The 19215-nt window shown below is 42.0% G+C and overlaps 1 protein-coding gene across 1 annotated transcript; it reads left to right on the top strand.

Moving 5' to 3' along the window:
- The first annotated feature begins 12588 nt into the window (after window positions 1-12588).
- On the top strand, window positions 12589-18651 carry PLK2 (polo like kinase 2). Its single transcript, XM_003980977.5, has 14 exons — window positions 12589-12995; window positions 13586-13693; window positions 13838-13954; window positions 14149-14278; window positions 14525-14612; window positions 15085-15180; window positions 15290-15488; window positions 15578-15725; window positions 16073-16170; window positions 16483-16612; window positions 16855-17095; window positions 17218-17347; window positions 17616-17726; window positions 17862-18651. Exons 1-14 carry the CDS (start codon window positions 12726-12728, stop codon window positions 18051-18053), a joined length of 2058 nt encoding a protein of 685 aa, XP_003981026.2. The 5' UTR covers window positions 12589-12725; the 3' UTR covers window positions 18054-18651.
- Window positions 18652-19215: the final 564 nt, after the last annotated feature.

The raw sequence follows: 19215 nt of genomic DNA, 5'->3' as shown, positions 1-19215 counted from the left end.
TCCTTATGCTCTGTCTCTGTCTCAAAAATAAATAAACATTTTAAAAAATTAGGTCAAATCAAAAGATAAATAACTGGAAAAAGTATCCCCAGCATATCACAGATAAGGGGTTTATCTTCTTATTAAAATTAAAGAGCTTATACAGTTGATTTTTAAAACACCCATTAGCCAGTAGAAAACAAATTATTCTATTGGATCATCTGGACTCATAAAAAGAGAAACAAAAGTTAAAACTATACTGAAATTCCATTTTCTACCTATGAAATTGGCAAAATCCTCACTTTGTGTGAACATACTATATCGGCAAAGTGTTGAAGAGACAAATACACTGCTTGTGGGAAAGCAAATTGGTACAATCTCAGTGAAAGGCAATTTGGTAGAAACTATCAAAATTAGAAATTCATGTACTGTCTTCTGGGAATTTATCCTGTGGAGATGATCCAGTATATAAAATGATGAATAACAGGCATCAGTAAATAAAGCAACCCACTGGCCGAATTTAGTTCGGCATCTGCTCTTGCAAATAAGGTTTTATTGTAAAACAGCCACGCCTGTTTGCTTATACATGGTCTACGGCCGCTTTTATGCTACAACAGCAGAGTTGAATAGCTGTGACAGAGACCATGTGGCCTACAAAGCCTAAAATATTTACTATCTGGCCCTTTACAGAAATGGTTTGCCAACTCCTGATGTATAGGATTATTTACTGAAGCATTGTTTGTAACAATTAAAGACTAGAAAAAAACCTAAGCACCTTCAATAGGAGACTGATTAAATAAATGATTGTAATTCATAGTATGAAAATGTAGGCAACTGTAAAAGCAAAATGAGGCTTTTTAAGTATTGATATGGTAAGATGTCCAAAATAAATATTGTGAAAAGCAAGGAGGACAGCATATGGTATAGTAAAACATGTTTCCTTGGAGACAAACAGGAAGGAAAAAAATAATTTGACAGTCTTAAGTACACATAAAGCATAAAATTTCTAGAAGGAAAAGCTGATCACTTTTTATACATTTTAATGTTTGAACCAAGAGAATAGATGACCTATTGGAAACTACATATAATCTTTTTAATTAAAAAAATTTTAATGTTTATTTATGGAGAGAGAGACAGAGACAGAGACAGAGCATGAGCAGGGGAGGGGCAGACAGAGAGGGAGACACAGAATCGGAAGCAGACTCCAGGCTCCAAGCTGTCGGCACAGAGCCCGATGTGGGACTTGAACTCATAAGGCATGAGATGATGACCTGAGCCAAAGTCAAATGCTGAAGCAACTGAGCCACCCAGGTGTCCCTATAATTTTTTTTTTTTAATGACAAAGATCAGCTCCTGAAAGAGGCTTTCCTGGACTGCCCTCCTTCTGTTCCTATCATCTGATTAAGATTTCTGATGCATGCCTTGATTTATTTATTCCATTTTGGTTATTTTTCTTCTGTACAGGTATGAAAGCTCCATGAAGACAAGTACATGGCTTTCTTCAGTACTATGTTCCCCGTGTCTACAGTAATACATGGCAAAGAGTAGGAACTCAGTTACTTCTTGATAAACACATTTATAAATATAGAACTATTGAGAAGAGTACACACATCCTAGATTCAATCTTGCATAAGTTACTGACCCTCTCTGTGCCTCAGTTTCCTCTTCTGTACCATGAAGGTTATATTTTATTACGTTGTTGTGATCAAAGAAGCCAATGCGTAGAATGTGCTTAAAGCGGCATCTGACACACGGTTAAGCGATCAATACTATTAGTTACTATTTAATACTCAGAAGAAAGGAAGGGGCAACACAAAGAACTAGCAAGGGCAAGGGGAATGCATAGGAGTTCAATCCAAGGCTCAATGGAGAGATCCTCTCTCCAGCATCTGGCTTATTAAAAGGAATTGAACAAAAATGAATGGAACTACCAAGGAGGAAGAGTGAGCAAGAAGCACTGTTTTGTTTTGTTTGCTGTTTTGGTTTGTTTTTGACTTGGGGAAATGGGAAGCAAAAGGAAGAGATAGGAGAGGCATCTAGGAGGTTATCACCACCAGCCCATGGAGAAAATGCCCCAGCTCAGGACATGGACTCTGCGGGAAGCAGCAGCTTACCTACTGAGGGCTGGGGAGAGGCAGGTAACGCCACAGAGGAAAGGGTTTCCTAGGCTCTGCTCCAGGAGGCCTGTCCTGAAAAACAGTCCGTGAGAGGCGGTGTGGGTGGAAAGTGACCTGCTGTACTTGTGAAGTCCCAAACCCACTCTGCCCAAACAATACTTCTCCACACCCCCACTCCCCTTCAACCACCCCCACTTCCACATCCGTACCTAACTCAGTTTGTGAGAAGTTGGGAATGCAAACGGCACACCTGGCTCCGGAGGCTCAGTGTGGTGCCCACAACCCTGGGTCTCCAGCCACTGGAGAGGGTGCAAAGCCCTGGAGGAGACCAAGACTTAGGGCTGCCGGCTCCTCACTGTGGAGCAGCAGTGACTGGTTGGAAGCTTGGAGCCTGTTTTTGTTAAACATTAATTGTGAAAAAAAAGTTAAAATATGCATAATTGTGGAAAGAAGGGAACAGTGAATACCCATATGCCCACCACCAAATCAAACAACTGTTTACACATATTCCCCTCTCTTGCCAGTTAAAAGTATGTTCCAAACATGATAATAGCATGCTATCTTACATAGAGTGGTATTGCAGCCACATTTTGAAAAACAAGAATTCCTTAATACCTAGTTCACATTCACATTTTCCCACTTGTTCCCCAAATGCATTATATAGTTCGTTTGTTCAAACGAAGAACCAACTGAAGACAACAGGTGACATTCCATTAGGACTCCTATTCACCTAAGCTGCAAGAATCACTACTTACTCCCTTTGGCTTTTTGAAGAGACCAGGCTAGATGTCTTATAAAATGTCCATTTTCTGAATTTTATTTTTTCCTGGTGGTTTCATTTTATTCCTTTGTTCCCTGAATTTCCTTTGAACTTGAAGTTAGAAATACAGACTAAGGTTTTGATTGAATATTTCTTAGTAAGAATACTTCACAGAAAAGACTGCAATTCCTCCTGCGTGCCACCAGCAGGCACATGGTGTCCCACCATTCCTGATAGTTCGGTCTCTGTGATGGTGTCAGCCAGATCTCATCATCATACAGGTGCACCCTTCTGCCCCCACATATTATTGGCAGGTCATCGGTGGGGTAACCCATGGGAAAATCTGTCCATCAGCCATCCATCTAATGATTCCATCCATATCGATTCTTAATAAGAGCCAGTTATTCCATATGTAGTTGCAGAATGGTAATTTTCTGGTACTATCCATTCTTTGTGTATTTATTAGTTAGTATTCTTCTGTAAAAATATTTCCTCATCACCAGAGGCAGTGGGTAGGGGTTGGGAGGGAGGAGAAATTGGATGAAGCTAGTCAAAGATCCAAACTTCTACTTATAAGATAAATAATACAGAAATGTAATGGACAACTTGATGACTATATTTAACACTGCTCTATGACCTACAGTGGACCCATGCACATTGCAGGGTTTAGAGGTACTGACCCCTAACCTGTGCAGTTGAAATATTGTGTACAACTTTAAACTTCTCCAAAACTTAACTGCTAATAGCCTATTGTTGACTGCAAGTCTTATTGATAACATAGTCATTAACACATATTCTGTACATTATATGTATTATACACTACTTTCTTATATTGAAGTAATTAGAGATAAGACAATGTCATTAAGAAAACCATAAGGGAGAGAAAATACATTTACAGTACTGTACTATACTTATATATACATTAAAAGCAACCCTGCATGTAAGTGGATCTATGCATTTCAAACCCATGTTGTTCAAAGATCACCTACATATGAAAGTTAAGAAAATAGATCCTAAGAGTTCTCATCACAAGGAAAAAAAGTGTTTTTTTCTTTTTCTCTTATTTTGCATCTACATGAGATGATGGATGTTAACTGAACTTATTGTGGTAATCACTGCATGATATTTGTATATCAAATCATCCTACTGTACATCTTAAACTTACACTGCTGTATGTCAATTATATCTTTAAAAAAACTGGAAAAAATGTCATTAACCAGGGTTATTTTGTTACCTTCAACTACAAGAATAAATTAATATATTCCCTATAATTACCAATTTTCAGAACTAGGATTTGGTGTAAGCAAATTTAACTTTTAAAAAGTATCATTGCGGTCTCATGAATTTTTATGTTGCAAATGTATTAATCAGTTATATACACTATTTTTTGATAAATATTTTATTTGTTTTCAATATATGAAATTTATTGTCAAATTGGTTTCCATAAAACACCCAGTGCTCATCCCAAAAGGTGCCCTCCTCACTACCCATCACCCACCTTCCCCTCCCTCCCACCCCCCATCAACCCTCAGTTTGTTCTCAGTTTTTAAGAGTCTCTTATGCTTTGGCTCTCTCCCACTCTAACCTCTTTTTTTTTTTTCCTTCCCCTGCCCCATGGGTTTCTGTTAAGTTTCTCAGGATCCACATAAGAGTGAAAACATATGGTATCTGTCTTTCTCTGTATGGCTTATTTCACTTAGCGTAACACTCTCCACTTCCATCCACGTTGCTACAAAGGGCCATATTTCATTCTTTCGCATTGCCACATAGTACTCCATTGTATACACTATTTTTTTAAATGCAGGTCCATTCAGACAATACAGGTAGGAGATACATTTGATTTCAAATGATTTCAAAAAGAGTTTAAATAGACATTTGTCAATTTAAATTTGGCTTATAGGGTTTTACTTAATTATTTTAATTTTATAGTCATTTCCTAACATGAAAATTTTATTTTAAAATAATAGTAACATAATCATTTATTTACTTTAGGTCTGTAATATGAATGATTTCCAGATAACAATACCAATATTACTATTAATAATAAAACCACTGAATTTCAAGCTCTTTTTCTCCTTATAATATTTCCTTCCAAGGGTTTTCAGCAAGAATACAATATTTCAGATATCTAGAGTAATTCTTTCCTTTGAATGGTTTTGTTAAATTTTGATATGCAGTTAGTATCTTTTTTTTTTAAGATATTTTCAATTTTAGGGAACATTTTTTTCTGAATATGTAAAACATTTACATGATTCATGATTTACATGAATTACATGACTTCCATTGGAAAGTATACTCCAAGAAGTCTTGCTTAAATTTCTGCTCCTTTTACACTGTTTATGCCTCTACACCTACCCCACCCCACCCCCGCCCCGACCAGTATTTTCACCAGTATCTGGTTTACCTTGCAGTTCCTTTCTGCAAATATCAGCAGATATGTCTATCTATACCCATCTACCTACTTATCTATTAATACATATATACTTATATCTATACACTTTTATTTCTCTTCCTTTCTTGCACTAAAGGCAGCACACCTAATCTTCACTTGGAATCTGCATGAGAAAGAAGGGCCTGCTAGAAGACTGAGGTTTTGCCTTTATCCAGGGCAAGTTCAAGTCAGAGACAATGAGGTTATTGCTGATATAGCTGGATTTTATCTTAAGCTGTGGGAACTTTAAGAAAGAAACAACTGTACACAAAAATTTATAGATTTTACTGTCATGATGACGATGAAGTGAATACCTCCAGTTTAATGTGAGATCTTCAAATAGAAACATCTGGCTGATGCTTGTAAACAAGAGATCAGCAGGTTTCTGAGCATCTACCCTTAATCCAACTAAGTGATAACTGGATTGGTGAAAATGAGTAAATTATGCAGGAGTGAAATAGAAAATAAGTATTTTTTTTAAGAATAGTCAATTCAATGAAGAAGATATGTATATACCTGAAGATGTTTCAAGGAGCAATGGGGCAGATGGACAGTTTGAAGAGAATCAATTTACAAATTCCAGCTATTATAAGAACTCCTCCCTAAAACTGATGTGCCTGAGAAACCCAATTCTGCTGGTTCTCCTATCCCAAATTCGCTTTCACAATTGCTCGTCTCCCATTTTACAATAGGAGAGCCAATCTCTCATCTGTCCATCTTTCATCCATGCACCCATCTATCCAGAATTTTACTCTTGTTCATTTCTACCAAGGGTAAATACCTCTGGAGTCCCCCAAACACAGGGAAAATAGAAGACTGCAGATCTTCAGTAAGAAGCTTCCTTCGAGTGGCAAACCTGTAGCAAGATCTTAGGGTTCATCTTCCCTTCCCCTTCCCTTTCCCCTAGCCCTGTCTCTTCCTCTTCCCCTTCCCTTCTTTCTGTTTTATTCCTCCTCCCCATGCTCCGTAAGAATTTAGAAGCAATATGGTTACCACAAAGACAAGTATTAACACATTTATTTCAGTATGAACACAAAGTCAATTTTCTGACTGATTAGTTTGACGGTGAAGACTGTGTTTGGCCCTTAAATTATACCATGGAAGTTCGCCATAAACTGAACATGTGGCTCTACAGTTGTGGCAAAACCATAGTGAAGACACACACATAACATTCATGGTTTCAGATATGATATGATTTATAACTCTTAATCTTTTAAAAAATTATATATTGGGACACCTGGGTGGCTCTGTCGGTTAAGCGTCGAACTCTTGATTTTGGCTCAGGTCATGATCTCATGGTTGGTGAGTTTGAGCCCCACACCTGGCTTTGCACTGACAGCGTGTAGCCTGCTTGGGATCCTCTAACTCGCTCGCTCTTTGCCCTTCCCCTGCTTGCTCTCTCTCTATCTCTCAAAATGAATAAATAAAGTTAAAGAAATTTATGAATCAACTTAAAAATGTGTGAGGGGGTTCATAATTCTTGGATTTATTAGTGAGTATGGGGACCAAAATCTGAAGTCCTGTGAATGGGAGGAACTGAAGAGAGAGAAAAGGATCAGAAAGATCCAAGTCATAGGGAGAGAACTAGAAGAGAAGGCAGAAGAGACTCTAGGAGTCAAGCATGATGGCAAATAAGAGGGAACATGAAAAGTGTCAAATGTTGCAGAAAGGTCAAGGAGAATAGTAACTAAATAGAAATCTTTGTGGGGGAGCCTGGGTGGCTGAGTCGGTTAAGCGTCCAACTTCAGCTCACGTCATAGTCTCATGGTTTGAGAGTTTGCATCCCGTGTTGGGCTCTGTGCTGACAGCTCAGAGCCTGGAGCCTGCTTCAGATTCTCTCTCTCTCTCTCTCTCTCTCTCTCTCTCTCTCTCTCTGTCTCCCTCTTTCTCTCTGCTCCTCCTCTCTCTCTCAAAAATAAGCAAACATTAAAAAAAAGATTTTTAAAAATAGAAATCTTTGTGAATGCAGTTTCTGCAGGTGTGATAGAATTAACAGTCTGTTTAGAACATTCAAAACATAGGGCAGTGATGATGAAAGAAAAAAGAGTACCATTTACAATACTATTGAGCCAGATCACCAGGGTTAAAATGACTTAGCTGAAAGAGCAATTCGAGATATTGGACAGTGAAGCCTATTGACAACTGCCATCTGGATGGAGAGCAGAGGAATGAAATCACCACCTGGATGACATGCCAAGAAATCCATAATAGAGGAGTAAGGGAGAAGACCACTTTAGGATTATTTATCATTGCATCTTACATGAATCAAAAAAATTTTTTTAAACATTTATTCATTTTTGACAGAGAGAGAGAGAGAGAGAGAGCAAGCATGAGTGGGGGAGAGGCAGTGAGAGGGAGACACAGAATCCGAAGCAGGCTCCAGGCTCTGAGCTGTCAGCACAGAGCCAGACATGGGGCTTAAACCCATGAACTGTGAGATCATGACCTGAGCCAAAGTCAGATGTTTAACCGAGTGAGCCACCTAGGCACTCTGAATTCTTACAGTGAATTTTACCAATACCTGCCTTCTTTAGTGTTTCTATATTCTTCAATTTTTTAACAATGGACAAGGGATAAAGAAATTTTATTTCAAAATAAGAGGTTAAAAAAAATCAAAGAAGATGCACATAATGTCATCAGCCTACATCAAACTAAAAAGTTTCTGCACAGCAAAGAAAACTATCAACAAAAGAATAGGCAACCCATGAAATGGAAGAAAATATTTGCCAACCACTCATCTGATAAGGAGTTATTATCCAAAATATACCAGGAACCCATATAATAGTAAAAAACAAAACACACAATTAAAACTGAGCAAAGATCTTGAGTAGATATTTTTCCAAGGAAGATGTACAAATGGCCAACAGGTACACAAAAAAATCCTCAACATCAAATATAATGTAAAACCAAAACCACAACGAGACACCATGCAGTACCTTTTAGGATGTCTGTTTTCAGAAAGACAAAAGATACCAAATGCATGCAAGGATATGGAGAAAAGGGAACCCTTGTAGACTCCTGATGGAAATGTAAACTGGTACAATGTATAAAACAGTATGGAGTTTCCTCAAGAAATTAAAAACTGAAACACAGTATGACCAGCAATTCCACTTCTAGGTATATCTCCAAAGGAAACAGAATCATAATTTCAAATAGATAACAGTATGCCCATGCTCCCCGAAGCATCAGTAATGATAGCCAAGGTATAGAAACAACTTAAATGTCCATCAACAGATGAATAAAGAAAACGTAATTTGCATATATATGTATATATATATATATATATATATATATATATATCAGAATATTATTCAGTAATTAAAAAAAGAAGGCTATCCTGCCATTTGTAACAACGTAATGCCTCAGGGCATTATGCCAAGCGAATTAAGTCACAAAGAGAAGGACAAATACTGTGTGTTCTCACTCTATCTAGAAACTAAAAAAAAAAAACTGAACTCCTGGCAGAGAACAGATTGGTGGATGGCAGATGTTAGGGTCAGGATGCAAAACAGGTGAAGGGGGTCAAAAGGTACAAACATCCTGTAATAAGACTAGTATGTCTTGGGAGCGTAACATATAGCAAGATGACTATAGTTAACAATATTGTTCTTATATGTGAATGTGGCTAACAAAGTAGATCTTAAAATTTCTCATCAACAAGAAAAAAAAATCTAACTATTTGCAATGAGGAAATTTACTGTGTTAACCACTTCAAAATATTTACCTATATCAAATCAATGCGTTGTACACCTAAAACTAATACACTGTTACATGTCAATTAGATCTCAACTAAAAAACAAAACAAAACTCTTTCCATACCCTATGCTCAGAAAGTTGATTGCTTATACTTGCTACTATTATTTTCTTTGTTCTTGAATTTAAGTCCTTACTCTATCTGGACATTTTTTTTTTTTTGCATATGGTGTTTATAGGCTGAACTGTGTTTCCTAAACATCAATGTATTGAAGCCCCTGACTCCTCAGAAGACGACTGTATTTGGAGATAGGGCCATTAAAGAGGCAATTCAGTGGGCGCCTGAGGGGCTTAGTCGGTAAAGCAACTAACTCATGATTTCAGCTGACATCATAATCTCATGGTTCCTGGGTCCCAGCCCCACATCATGCTCCGCACTGACAGTGCAGAGCCTATTGGGATTCTCTCTTTCTCCCTCTCTCTCTCTACCCTCTCCCTCCCAATCTCAAAATAAATAAATAAATAAACTAACTTTAAAGAGGAAATTCAGGTTAAATGAGGACATTTAACATTTAAATGAGAACATGTCTGAGCCCTACTCCATTCTAAGTTCTGTCCTTATTGCAGGAAGTTTGGACACACAAGGGGACACCAAGGATGCTTGTGCGCAGAGGAACAACCATGTGAGGACACGGCGAGAAGGCACTCATCCACAAGTCAAGAGGTCTCAGGAGAAAGCAAGCCTGCCCACACCTTGATCTTGGACTTCCAGACTCCAGATCTGAGAAAAATTTCTGTCATTTAAGCTGCCCAGACTGTGGTATTTGCAGTGGCGGCCCTGGAAAACGAATCCAGTGTGAGGTATGGAGTTTACTTAGTTTTAATATGGAAAAACCATTGGCTTCTAGTTCCATTTACTGAACAGTCCTCGCTTCCTCACTGATCTATCATGACTCTTTGGTCATCTACCAAAGTTAATAAATAATAAGTTAATAAAGGTGGAGCTATTTCCAGGCACTTTATTCCATTGATCAGTCTATCCCTGTGAGAGGACTGTGCTTTCTTACTTGCTACGGCTTCATTATAAGTGATGATAGCTGGTAGAGAAAGGCCTTGCCCCTTTTCTTCTTCTTTAAAGGGACTTGGCTATTTTTGATCACCTACACGTTGCTATGAAGGTTAGAATCAGCCTGCCAAGTGTCATTACAGATCATATTGGGATTTTGATTGTATTTGCATTAAATCTGTAGAACTACAGAGAAATAAACTTTGTAATTAAAGACTGATCTCCATCGGAGGTACCACTTACTTCCTCTTTATGTTCGATGAACTGCAATTCTAGTTCTGCCCACGTGATGGCACCACAAACTGAAAAATCAGATTTTCACAGTTGGCCAGGAAATCTCAGAACACACACAGTGTTAATCTTTTAGTAAATACTAGAATGTTTTGAAGGGTAGATCTGAACTTCATATGGAATGTTAAGTGGTTTGTCGAATGCTTAATTAAGTACATTTGCTAAAAATATATACAATAGTGTAGGATAACCAAAGAGTTGAAATAATAATGAAAGATACCCTGACCACCTGTTCTTCACAGTCCTTTTCTCTTAGAAGGCCATAAACAATTAGAGATAAAAAGTTCATTGTCAACCAGTCAAATAAAGATATGGTGTGGGATTAGCTCTGGAAGTTAAGGTGGTCTTCTCTAACCAGCAAGCCTGCTGTGAATAGGCTAGTGAATAGGTTTGCATAAATCTGGGGACCAAAAGTCACCCTAGGCTTATGAATGAAGGGGAAGATTACGTCATTCTTCATTTCTACCCCACCCCACTCCAGCCCTGATCATCTTGGGAGTAAAGTCTACTTTCACTTATGAGAGACATGCCTGTGCTTGCCCTGAACTGTGTAAAGAACCAGAAAGACGTTCCCTTCCTACTCTGTAATGCCAGGGAAGTCTCCTTCTACATTAGGTGGGAAGTGTTTGACACAGAAGGCCTGTGGAAATGCTTGTCTAACTGACACCATGCATACCTAAACTTGAGAGTGGACTGGAGCAAACCCTTTTTCTAAGTACCTACCAGAGGTTCATCAATCTGGTACTGGAAAGAGCCCCTGGCATTTAGTATCAAAAAACAGTTTACCGCATCTTGTTAACCTTAGATTAAACGATTTGTCTACTGCGCATCAACATAACTTGGGTGGTCTACTAACATATACATAGAACAGTTAACTAAACCCCACTTTCCTTATCTGTAAAATGGGAATAACAGTATTTCCCACTCCCAACTGTTGTAGGATTACATAAGGCATTTCAAAACACTATACACGGTGCCTTGTTCTTAATAAATGTTCCACTGTTGCCAGCACAGCAAGGGAAGCAGGTGTTCCTCGGTCAGCAAAAGCGAATAGCAAAATCCGGGAACAGGAATCTAAGCCATGTTGAAGCTCATTAGCCTATGTCCCTCCCTTCATCCTACCAGTCCCCCTGCAGGGGGAAAAGGCCTTGCATTCTCTCCCAGCACCAGGGCCGCCCTGTGACTTAATGAGCCATTTAAAGGACGCATTGTGTCTAAGCCCTTCCGAAAAAGAAGTGATAGATGACTTCGATGGTAAACCATAATTAGCACCAGGAGCCCTTTTAACACCACTTACTATCAAGTAAGGCCCACGTTGTAAACCGCTCCCCATTCGAATCCGTGCCTGCGCTTCTAATACTTCCCAGGAGATGACGCCCTTGCTCCCCAGTCTGAGAGCAGCCAGAAGATGAAGCCTTTTGCCTGGGGCTGTCTCCCTCTCCAAGGTTAAGGACCTGACCTCCTACAAAGACCCGCTCTGCGCGGCGGGCAGAGGCCAGGAAGGCCTAAATGGGACTTGGCTTGGTCAGCCTATGGGCCCCGGCCTGGGCCCGCCTCACTGAGAAGCGGCGTTGAGCTCGGTACGCCTTGCTCTAGGAATCCTCGCCTTTCGCTGGCACTACCACCCCCAGTGCCCCATCGAGAAGCGAGCTGATGGGGTAATAATGCGGGCGGCCGTGCTGGGTGGCGGCAGGACCGGCGAACGGCAGCACCGAGGTCCTCCAGATGGTCAGGGCGAGGCCTCACGTGCCTGTGCAGTGGACTCTGGACACAGTCACACCTGACTGGAGGCGTCAGGTTGCGAGGCGGTCAAGTAGGACTGTGCGGGGGAGGGGACCCGCGTTGGCACAGCGCCCTGCCGGGCTCGCACGCCTAGCCGCCGGGACACCAGGCGAGTGGGGCGGGGCGAGGGCGGGGCTGAGGGAGGGGATGGGGCCTGGCGCCAAGCCCTCGGGTTTCCATTTCAAACCCAGAACCTGAGAGCATTCGAAGAATGGGGTGGCGGTCCCGGAATTGCCGGACTTCTTTGTCGCCCTACCCGTTGCGGCGATCCTTCCCCGAGACCGGCGCACGAGCTACACGACCCCTGTCTGCCTGCCGCTCGCAAGAAGAACGCCAGCGGCCGGTCCAGACGTGGCGTCCGACCCGCGCTCTCGGGCGGCCGGTGGGCGGGGCGTCGTCCGTGACGTCGCATCCCGTTTCGATTCTCCGCCCCCCTTCTCGGCCCGTATATAAGACTTCTCCGGGCGTCCGCACTCTCACAAGTGGAAGCGGACGTCGGGCGTGGGTCGTAGGAGGTGGCGGCGGGGGCTCGAGGGTGAGGGCCGGCTCGGACGTGTGTCCGCGCCTTGGAGGTGACAGCTGGCAGTGCCGGGCGGTGAGGCGACGATGGAGCTCTTGCGGACTATCACCTACCAGCCGGCCGCCAGCACCAAGATGTGTGAGCAGGCGCTGGGCAAGGCTTGCGGCGGGGACTCTAAGAAGAAGCGGCCGCAGCAGCCCCCTGAGGAGCCGCAGCCGCCTCAGCCCCAGGCGCAGGGGCAGCCGGCGGCCCCGCACCACCATCATCACCACTCGCACTCGGGGGCCGAGATCTCGCGGATTATCGTCGACCCCACGACGGGGAAGCGCTACTGCCGGGGCAAAGTGCTGGGAAAGGTGACGAGCGGCGGGCGCCTGGCTGCCGGACGGGCGGTTGGGAGGTCTGCCCGGGCATCCCCCCCCCACCCCGAGCCGGCCGGACCCTGAGTCCCCGCATTCTGGCTTCTCGGGGGCTCCGATCCCGGCGGGTCGTGGGTATTCACCTGCCCTGCTCTGGCTCTGGCTTTTGTGCGCTGACAGCGCGGGGTTGGCTTTATACCCGTAGCCTCAGCTCTCAGTGCCTCCCGCAGCCCCAAGAAATTGATCTGGAGGCCAGAAGCGAGGGCTTGCTGCTCGCGCCCCTGGCTTCCTCCGCCTGCCCCCCAGGGAATTTTCTTGACAGGTCTCTTCAGACATTATTTTTCATCTCCCTGTTCCCAACCCCCTCCATAAAGCTCCTCTTTGTAAAGGGAGAAGGGGAACCGGTTCACTGTTTTCAGGAATGCTTTTGGCTTCGCGAAGGAGCTTTTAAAAAGTACAGTGCACACGTCTTTCCACCCTCACTCCCACCCGTAACGTTGCGCTCCTTTCTAATTTTTATTCGTTTTTAAAAACATCTACTGTCCGTTTTTCTCCCACACTCAGTGCTCTCTCGGCTTTGTTTTCAGGGTGGCTTTGCAAAATGTTACGAGATGACAGATCTGACCAACAACAAAGTCTATGCTGCAAAAATTATTCCTCACAGCAGAGTAGCCAAACCTCATCAAAGGGAAAAGGTGTGTATGACTGTTGAGTAAAGTATTTTCTTTGTGTGCAGGAATGGCCCTTCCCTGCTAAGAAAATGTCTTCTGCGTGTGTAAGCAGCTGGCTTGGAAGCGGTGACAGAAGGCTCATAAGCCTGGTTCTGCTTTTTCTTTCAGATTGACAAAGAGATAGAGCTTCACAGAATCCTTCATCATAAGCATGTAGTGCAGTTTTACCACTACTTCGAGGACAAAGAGAACATTTACATTCTCTTGGAGTACTGCAGTCGAAGGGTGAGCGCTGACCCCTGTCCCAGTCCATCTGCGACCCCGGCTGGTGTGGCGTTCGCATCGCCTTGTATCGGGGCTTCTGCTCTGGTGGCAGTTACTTTACTGCAGTGTTAACTTTCATCACGCACCTTGTGCAGGACAACTACTGATGCCCATAACTCTGACACCCTGTCTTTTTTTCCTTCTGCTCTTCCTAGTCCATGGCTCATATCTTGAAAGCGAGGAAGGTGTTGACGGAGCCAGAAGTCCGATACTACCTCAGGCAGATTGTGTCTGGACTGAAGTACCTTCATGAACAAGAAATCCTACACAGAGATCTCAAACTAGGTAAGCCCTTTGTTCCAAACGCTGATTTCGTGTTAGGGAGAGGTGTTCTTTTCTTCCCTGTCTCCCTCCTTGTGTACTACTGTTTCTAGTTGGGATCTAGCCTGTGCCCTCTTGCTTTTGAATCTGTGACTTTACTAGTCAACAACTGGCTGCCTGCCTCCCTCCAAAGAGGATGTGTGTGTGTGTGTGTATTTGGTGAGAACATCTTTTCAAGGGGATTGAGGTTTTGTTTTCTTTACCATCTAGGGAACTTCTTTATCAACGAAGCCATGGAATTAAAAGTCGGGGACTTCGGCTTGGCAGCCAGGCTGGAACCCTTGGAGCACAGAAGGAGGTAAGAGTCAGAAAGATACATCCTGACAGGGTTTTACGGAGACCAAATATGCTCTTATTATTTTCCAGTTAATGTGTTGGAGAAGGGTCAGCTGATTTTAAAATTCACAGACCACAATGATGTTAATCCATGGAAACACTAAGTGCCCACTGTGGACGAGGCAGAGGACCTTATACCTATGAGTTGATTATGAAACAAATCTGTCTCATATTTGCCTGAAATGTTACACAAACGCTCTGCTGTACGTGGTCTCAGTTGGTTTAAAAACACTGTCACGTGGCTGAAAACAATTGTACGTGCATTAAAAATAATTAAGCCGCTTGGTCAACTGTTAACTGTTGAGATGGCAAAAATCAAAAGTCAAATTTTTCTAAATAGAAATTCAACATAACACTCTTAAGGTTTTATCCAGAGAACTAAGTGTAAACAGTAGAACAGTTCTTAATGAGACCTTCCTATTTTGCTTTTCCAGAACAATATGTGGTACCCCAAATTATCTCTCCCCTGAAGTCCTCAACAAGCAAGGACACGGCTGTGAATCAGACATTTGGGCCTTAGGTTGTGTAATGTAAGTAAATGCACCAAAATGATCAAAATGCAAATTCGGGTTTAGATTTTTTTCACATTCGAAGAGTTACTTTATGACCATTCCTAAAGAAGTGTTATCTTGCACACAGGTATACAATGTTACTAGGAAGACCCCCCTTTGAAACGACAAATCTGAAAGAAACTTACAGGTGCATAAGAGAAGCCAGGTATACAATGCCATCGTCGTTGCTGGCTCCCGCTAAGCACTTAATAGCTAGCATGTTGTCCAAAAATCCCGAGGATCGTCCCAGTTTGGATGACATCATTCGACATGAATTTTTTTTGCAGGTTGGCATGTTTCTTGTGTCTTTTTATTGCATGCTTTTGATCACAGTTACCCAACTGGTTACTGAAAAGTCTTTTCTGACACTTCGCAGGGCTTCACTCCAGACAGACTCTCTTCCAGCTGCTGTCATACAGTTCCAGATTTCCACTTGTCAAGCCCAGCTAAGAATTTCTTTAAGAAAGCAGCTGCTGCTCTTTTTGGTGGCAAAAAAGACAAAGCAAGATACATTGACACACATAGTAAGTTATAAGACTTCTTCTGCTCTTCTGGATCCAGTATGTTTAAATCTGATAAGTTAGTTAAAAGAATGTTTTTATGTTAGCATAACAGCCAGTATGTTTGAATACTGTTGAACTTTTTATAGTATGATAAAACTCCACTGAAAAATGTGATGGATAGCTTTTTTTTTTCCCATACACATTAAAGTGTGCTCCTTGCTTAATTGCAGCTGATGGTAATGATAAAATGCTCGTTTAGCCTTGAATGCTCATAAGCTGATTGCTAACACAAAAGGAGGAAATGTGGCTAGCTCTGTTCCTACCTTGTTAGCAGACTAATGCTCATAATTCTTGTCTTTGATTTACAGATAGAGTGTCTAAAGAAGATGAAGAAATTTACAAGCTTAGGCATGATTTGAAAAAGACTTCAATAACTCAGCAGCCCAGCAAACACAGGACAGATGAGGTATGCTGGAAAAGAGTAAAATAGATACAAACACTTTATATCATTTCTGTTCTTTGTTAATTATCACATGGGTTATGGTGATCACGATTCAAGCATGTGATGATCATGATTCAAGCTTTTCTTCGAACCTTTTAAAAGATTTTGTTTTTTAGTTTAACGAGGCATGCACTCGAGTCACTGAACTATCTTTTGTGTCCACTGCTTTTTGATAAGCTTTCCCACCAGTTGCCACAGTCTCAGCTTAACCGAGAATTCTCAACCTCAAACGAATTTTAGATGTGTGACTCCTTGTCTGACTCTTCTCTTTTCTAGGAGCTCCAGCCACCTACCACTACAGTCGCCAGATCGGGAACACCTGCAGTAGAAAATAAGCAGCAGATTGGAGATGCCATTCGCATGATAGTCAGAGGCACTCTTGGCAGCTGCAGCAGTAGCAGCGAATGTAAGTTGCCGTCATTGGCATTTTAAATGAGACTATAAATGCCAGTGCTTAATACTAAGTAACTGGAGTCAGTTTGTTTTGTGGCCTAATTACACAGTACCAGCAAAATTGGAGGAATCGGAAAAAGCCTAGCAGCAATTTTGAGTCCCTCGTGTCCTTAGAAGTAGTGGAGGGAAAGTTAGAAGCTACCAACGCCTAAGATTTTATTGTTAATTAGTTTACAACTTTCTCTGACTTTCTAGGCCTCGAGGACAGTACCATGGGAAGTGTTGCGGACACAGTGGCAAGAGTCCTTCGAGGATGTCTAGAAAACATGCCGGAAGCTGACTGCATTCCCAAAGAGCAGCTGAGCACTTCCTTTCAGTGGGTCACCAAATGGGTCGATTACTCTAACAAATATGGCTTTGGGTACCAGCTCTCCGACCACACTGTAGGTGTCCTTTTCAACAATGGTGCTCACATGAGCCTCCTTCCAGACAAAAAGTAAGTATGTCCAACTAACGAGATTCTGTCACTTCTGTATTCTTGCACTCAAGAAATCTAAAACCAGTGACTAATGGCCTCTATTTTGTTTCTTCTCTCTCCCTATGGTTCCTGTTTTTCAGAACAGTTCACTATTACGCAGAGCTTGGCCAGTGCTCTGTTTTCCCAGCAACAGATGCCCCTGAACAATTCATTAGTCAAGTGACGGTGCTCAAATACTTCTCTCATTACATGGAGGAGAACCTCATGGATGTAAGTACCTCCTGGATGTGGTGTTTGAGCAGTAATATTTGAAGTGTAGTCCACAGACCAGTGGCATCTGCACAGCTCTGAAGCTTTTTAGAGGTGCAGATGCTTTTGTCCTACCTTAGCTCTCTACTGAATCAGAATCTCTGGGGGGTGGGGCCAAGAATCTCCAGGACATTCTGATGCTTGCTCAACTTGGAGAGGCATTTGCCTGGAAGAATGGAGTGCAAACTGCAAAATTGTTACGGGCACTAACTCTCCCAATTGCTTTCAGGGTGGTGATCTGCCTAGTGTTACTGATATTCGAAGACCTCGGCTCTACCTCCTTCAGTGGCTCAAATCTGATAAGGCCTTAATGATGCTCTTCAATGATGGCACCTTTCAGGTAAGCGAAACCCTTCAGGAAAGTGTGTGTTTAGGTCACAAAAAGTGATTTTCAGGTAGCCATTTAATGATTGGACACACTTTACTAATTCTTGAATATCTGTAGAGATCTAATATTTATGTTTCCTTTTGAAAGGTGAATTTCTACCATGATCATACGAAAATAATCATCTGTAGCCAAAATGAAGAATACCTGCTGACTTACATCAACGAGGACAGGATATCTACAACATTCAGACTAACAACTCTGCTGATGTCTGGCTGTTCATCAGAATTAAAAAATCGAATGGAATACGCTCTGAACATGCTCTTACAGAGATGTAATTAAACGACTTCTTTAATGGACCCTATGGGACTCCTCTTTTCCACTGTGAGATCTACAGGGAAGCAGTCAGATGATCTATAGCATGTTGAAAAAGACGGACAGGTGGTGGTACGAAAACAATTCCTCTGGGGCCTGCTGGACTGGGCGGAACCAGACCAGGCTGACGCATACACTTCTTAACTTTGGACAGTCTGAGAGTGAACCAGAATGCAGTTTTCCTTGATGTACCTGTATTAAAAGGTTTTTCAGACAATTTCGCAGGAAGGTGCATTGACTCTTCTCTCTGTTGAGAGCATTTCAGACAGAGGACTTGGAACTGTGAATATACTTCCCGAAGGGGAGGGAGAAGGGAGGAAGCTCCCATGTTGTTTAAAGGCTGTAATCAGAGCAGCTTTTGGCTGCTCAACTGTGAACTATGGCCATATGTAATTTTTTTTTTTGTTAATTTTTGAAGACACTTGTGGCTGGAAAAGTGCATTCCTTGTTAATAAACTTTTTATTTATTACAGCCCAAAGAGCAGTATTTATTATCAAAATGTTTCTTTTTTTTTATGTTGACCATTTTAAACTGTTGGCAATAAAGAGTATGAAAAAGCAGAAATTGTGGTCCACTGTCTTTTGTATGGTACATCACCGCATCACACATGCTTTGATCACGGATTCTTTGGCACACTTGGGTGTGACATGGAGTATAGAAGCATGCCAGAAAGTTAGCTCTTTGGCTTCATTGATAGTACTTTGTAGAAAGTAAATCCTTAACACCTAAAGTGCAATCACATTTTCTGGGTAGATCTCGCTTGAGAAGAGAAGATTATAACAAAAATACTATTCTTGTTACAACCAAAATAGGTCCTCCGACTAAATCCACAACCAGTTTCTCTCAGGAGTATTACCTTAAAACTAATTTTCAGCTTGGGGGTGCCTAGGCAACTTAGTAGATTAGGCGTCCGACTTTGGCTCAGGTCATCATCCTGCAATCCGTGGGTTCGAGCCCCCCATTGGGCTCTGTGCTGACCGCTCAGAGCCTGGAGACTCCTTCAGATTTTATGTCTCCTTCCCTCCCTCCCTCTCTCTCTCTGCCCCTACCTTGTTCACACTCTGTTGCTCAAAACTAAAAACATTTAATTAAAAAAAGGGGTGGCGCCTGGGTGGCTCAGTCAGTTAA

This window comes from Felis catus, chromosome A1, assembly GCF_018350175.1.
Source record: "Felis catus isolate Fca126 chromosome A1, F.catus_Fca126_mat1.0, whole genome shotgun sequence".
Taxonomy (NCBI): domain Eukaryota; kingdom Metazoa; phylum Chordata; class Mammalia; order Carnivora; family Felidae; genus Felis; species Felis catus.
This window is presented reverse-complemented; position numbering and strand designations above follow the sequence as displayed.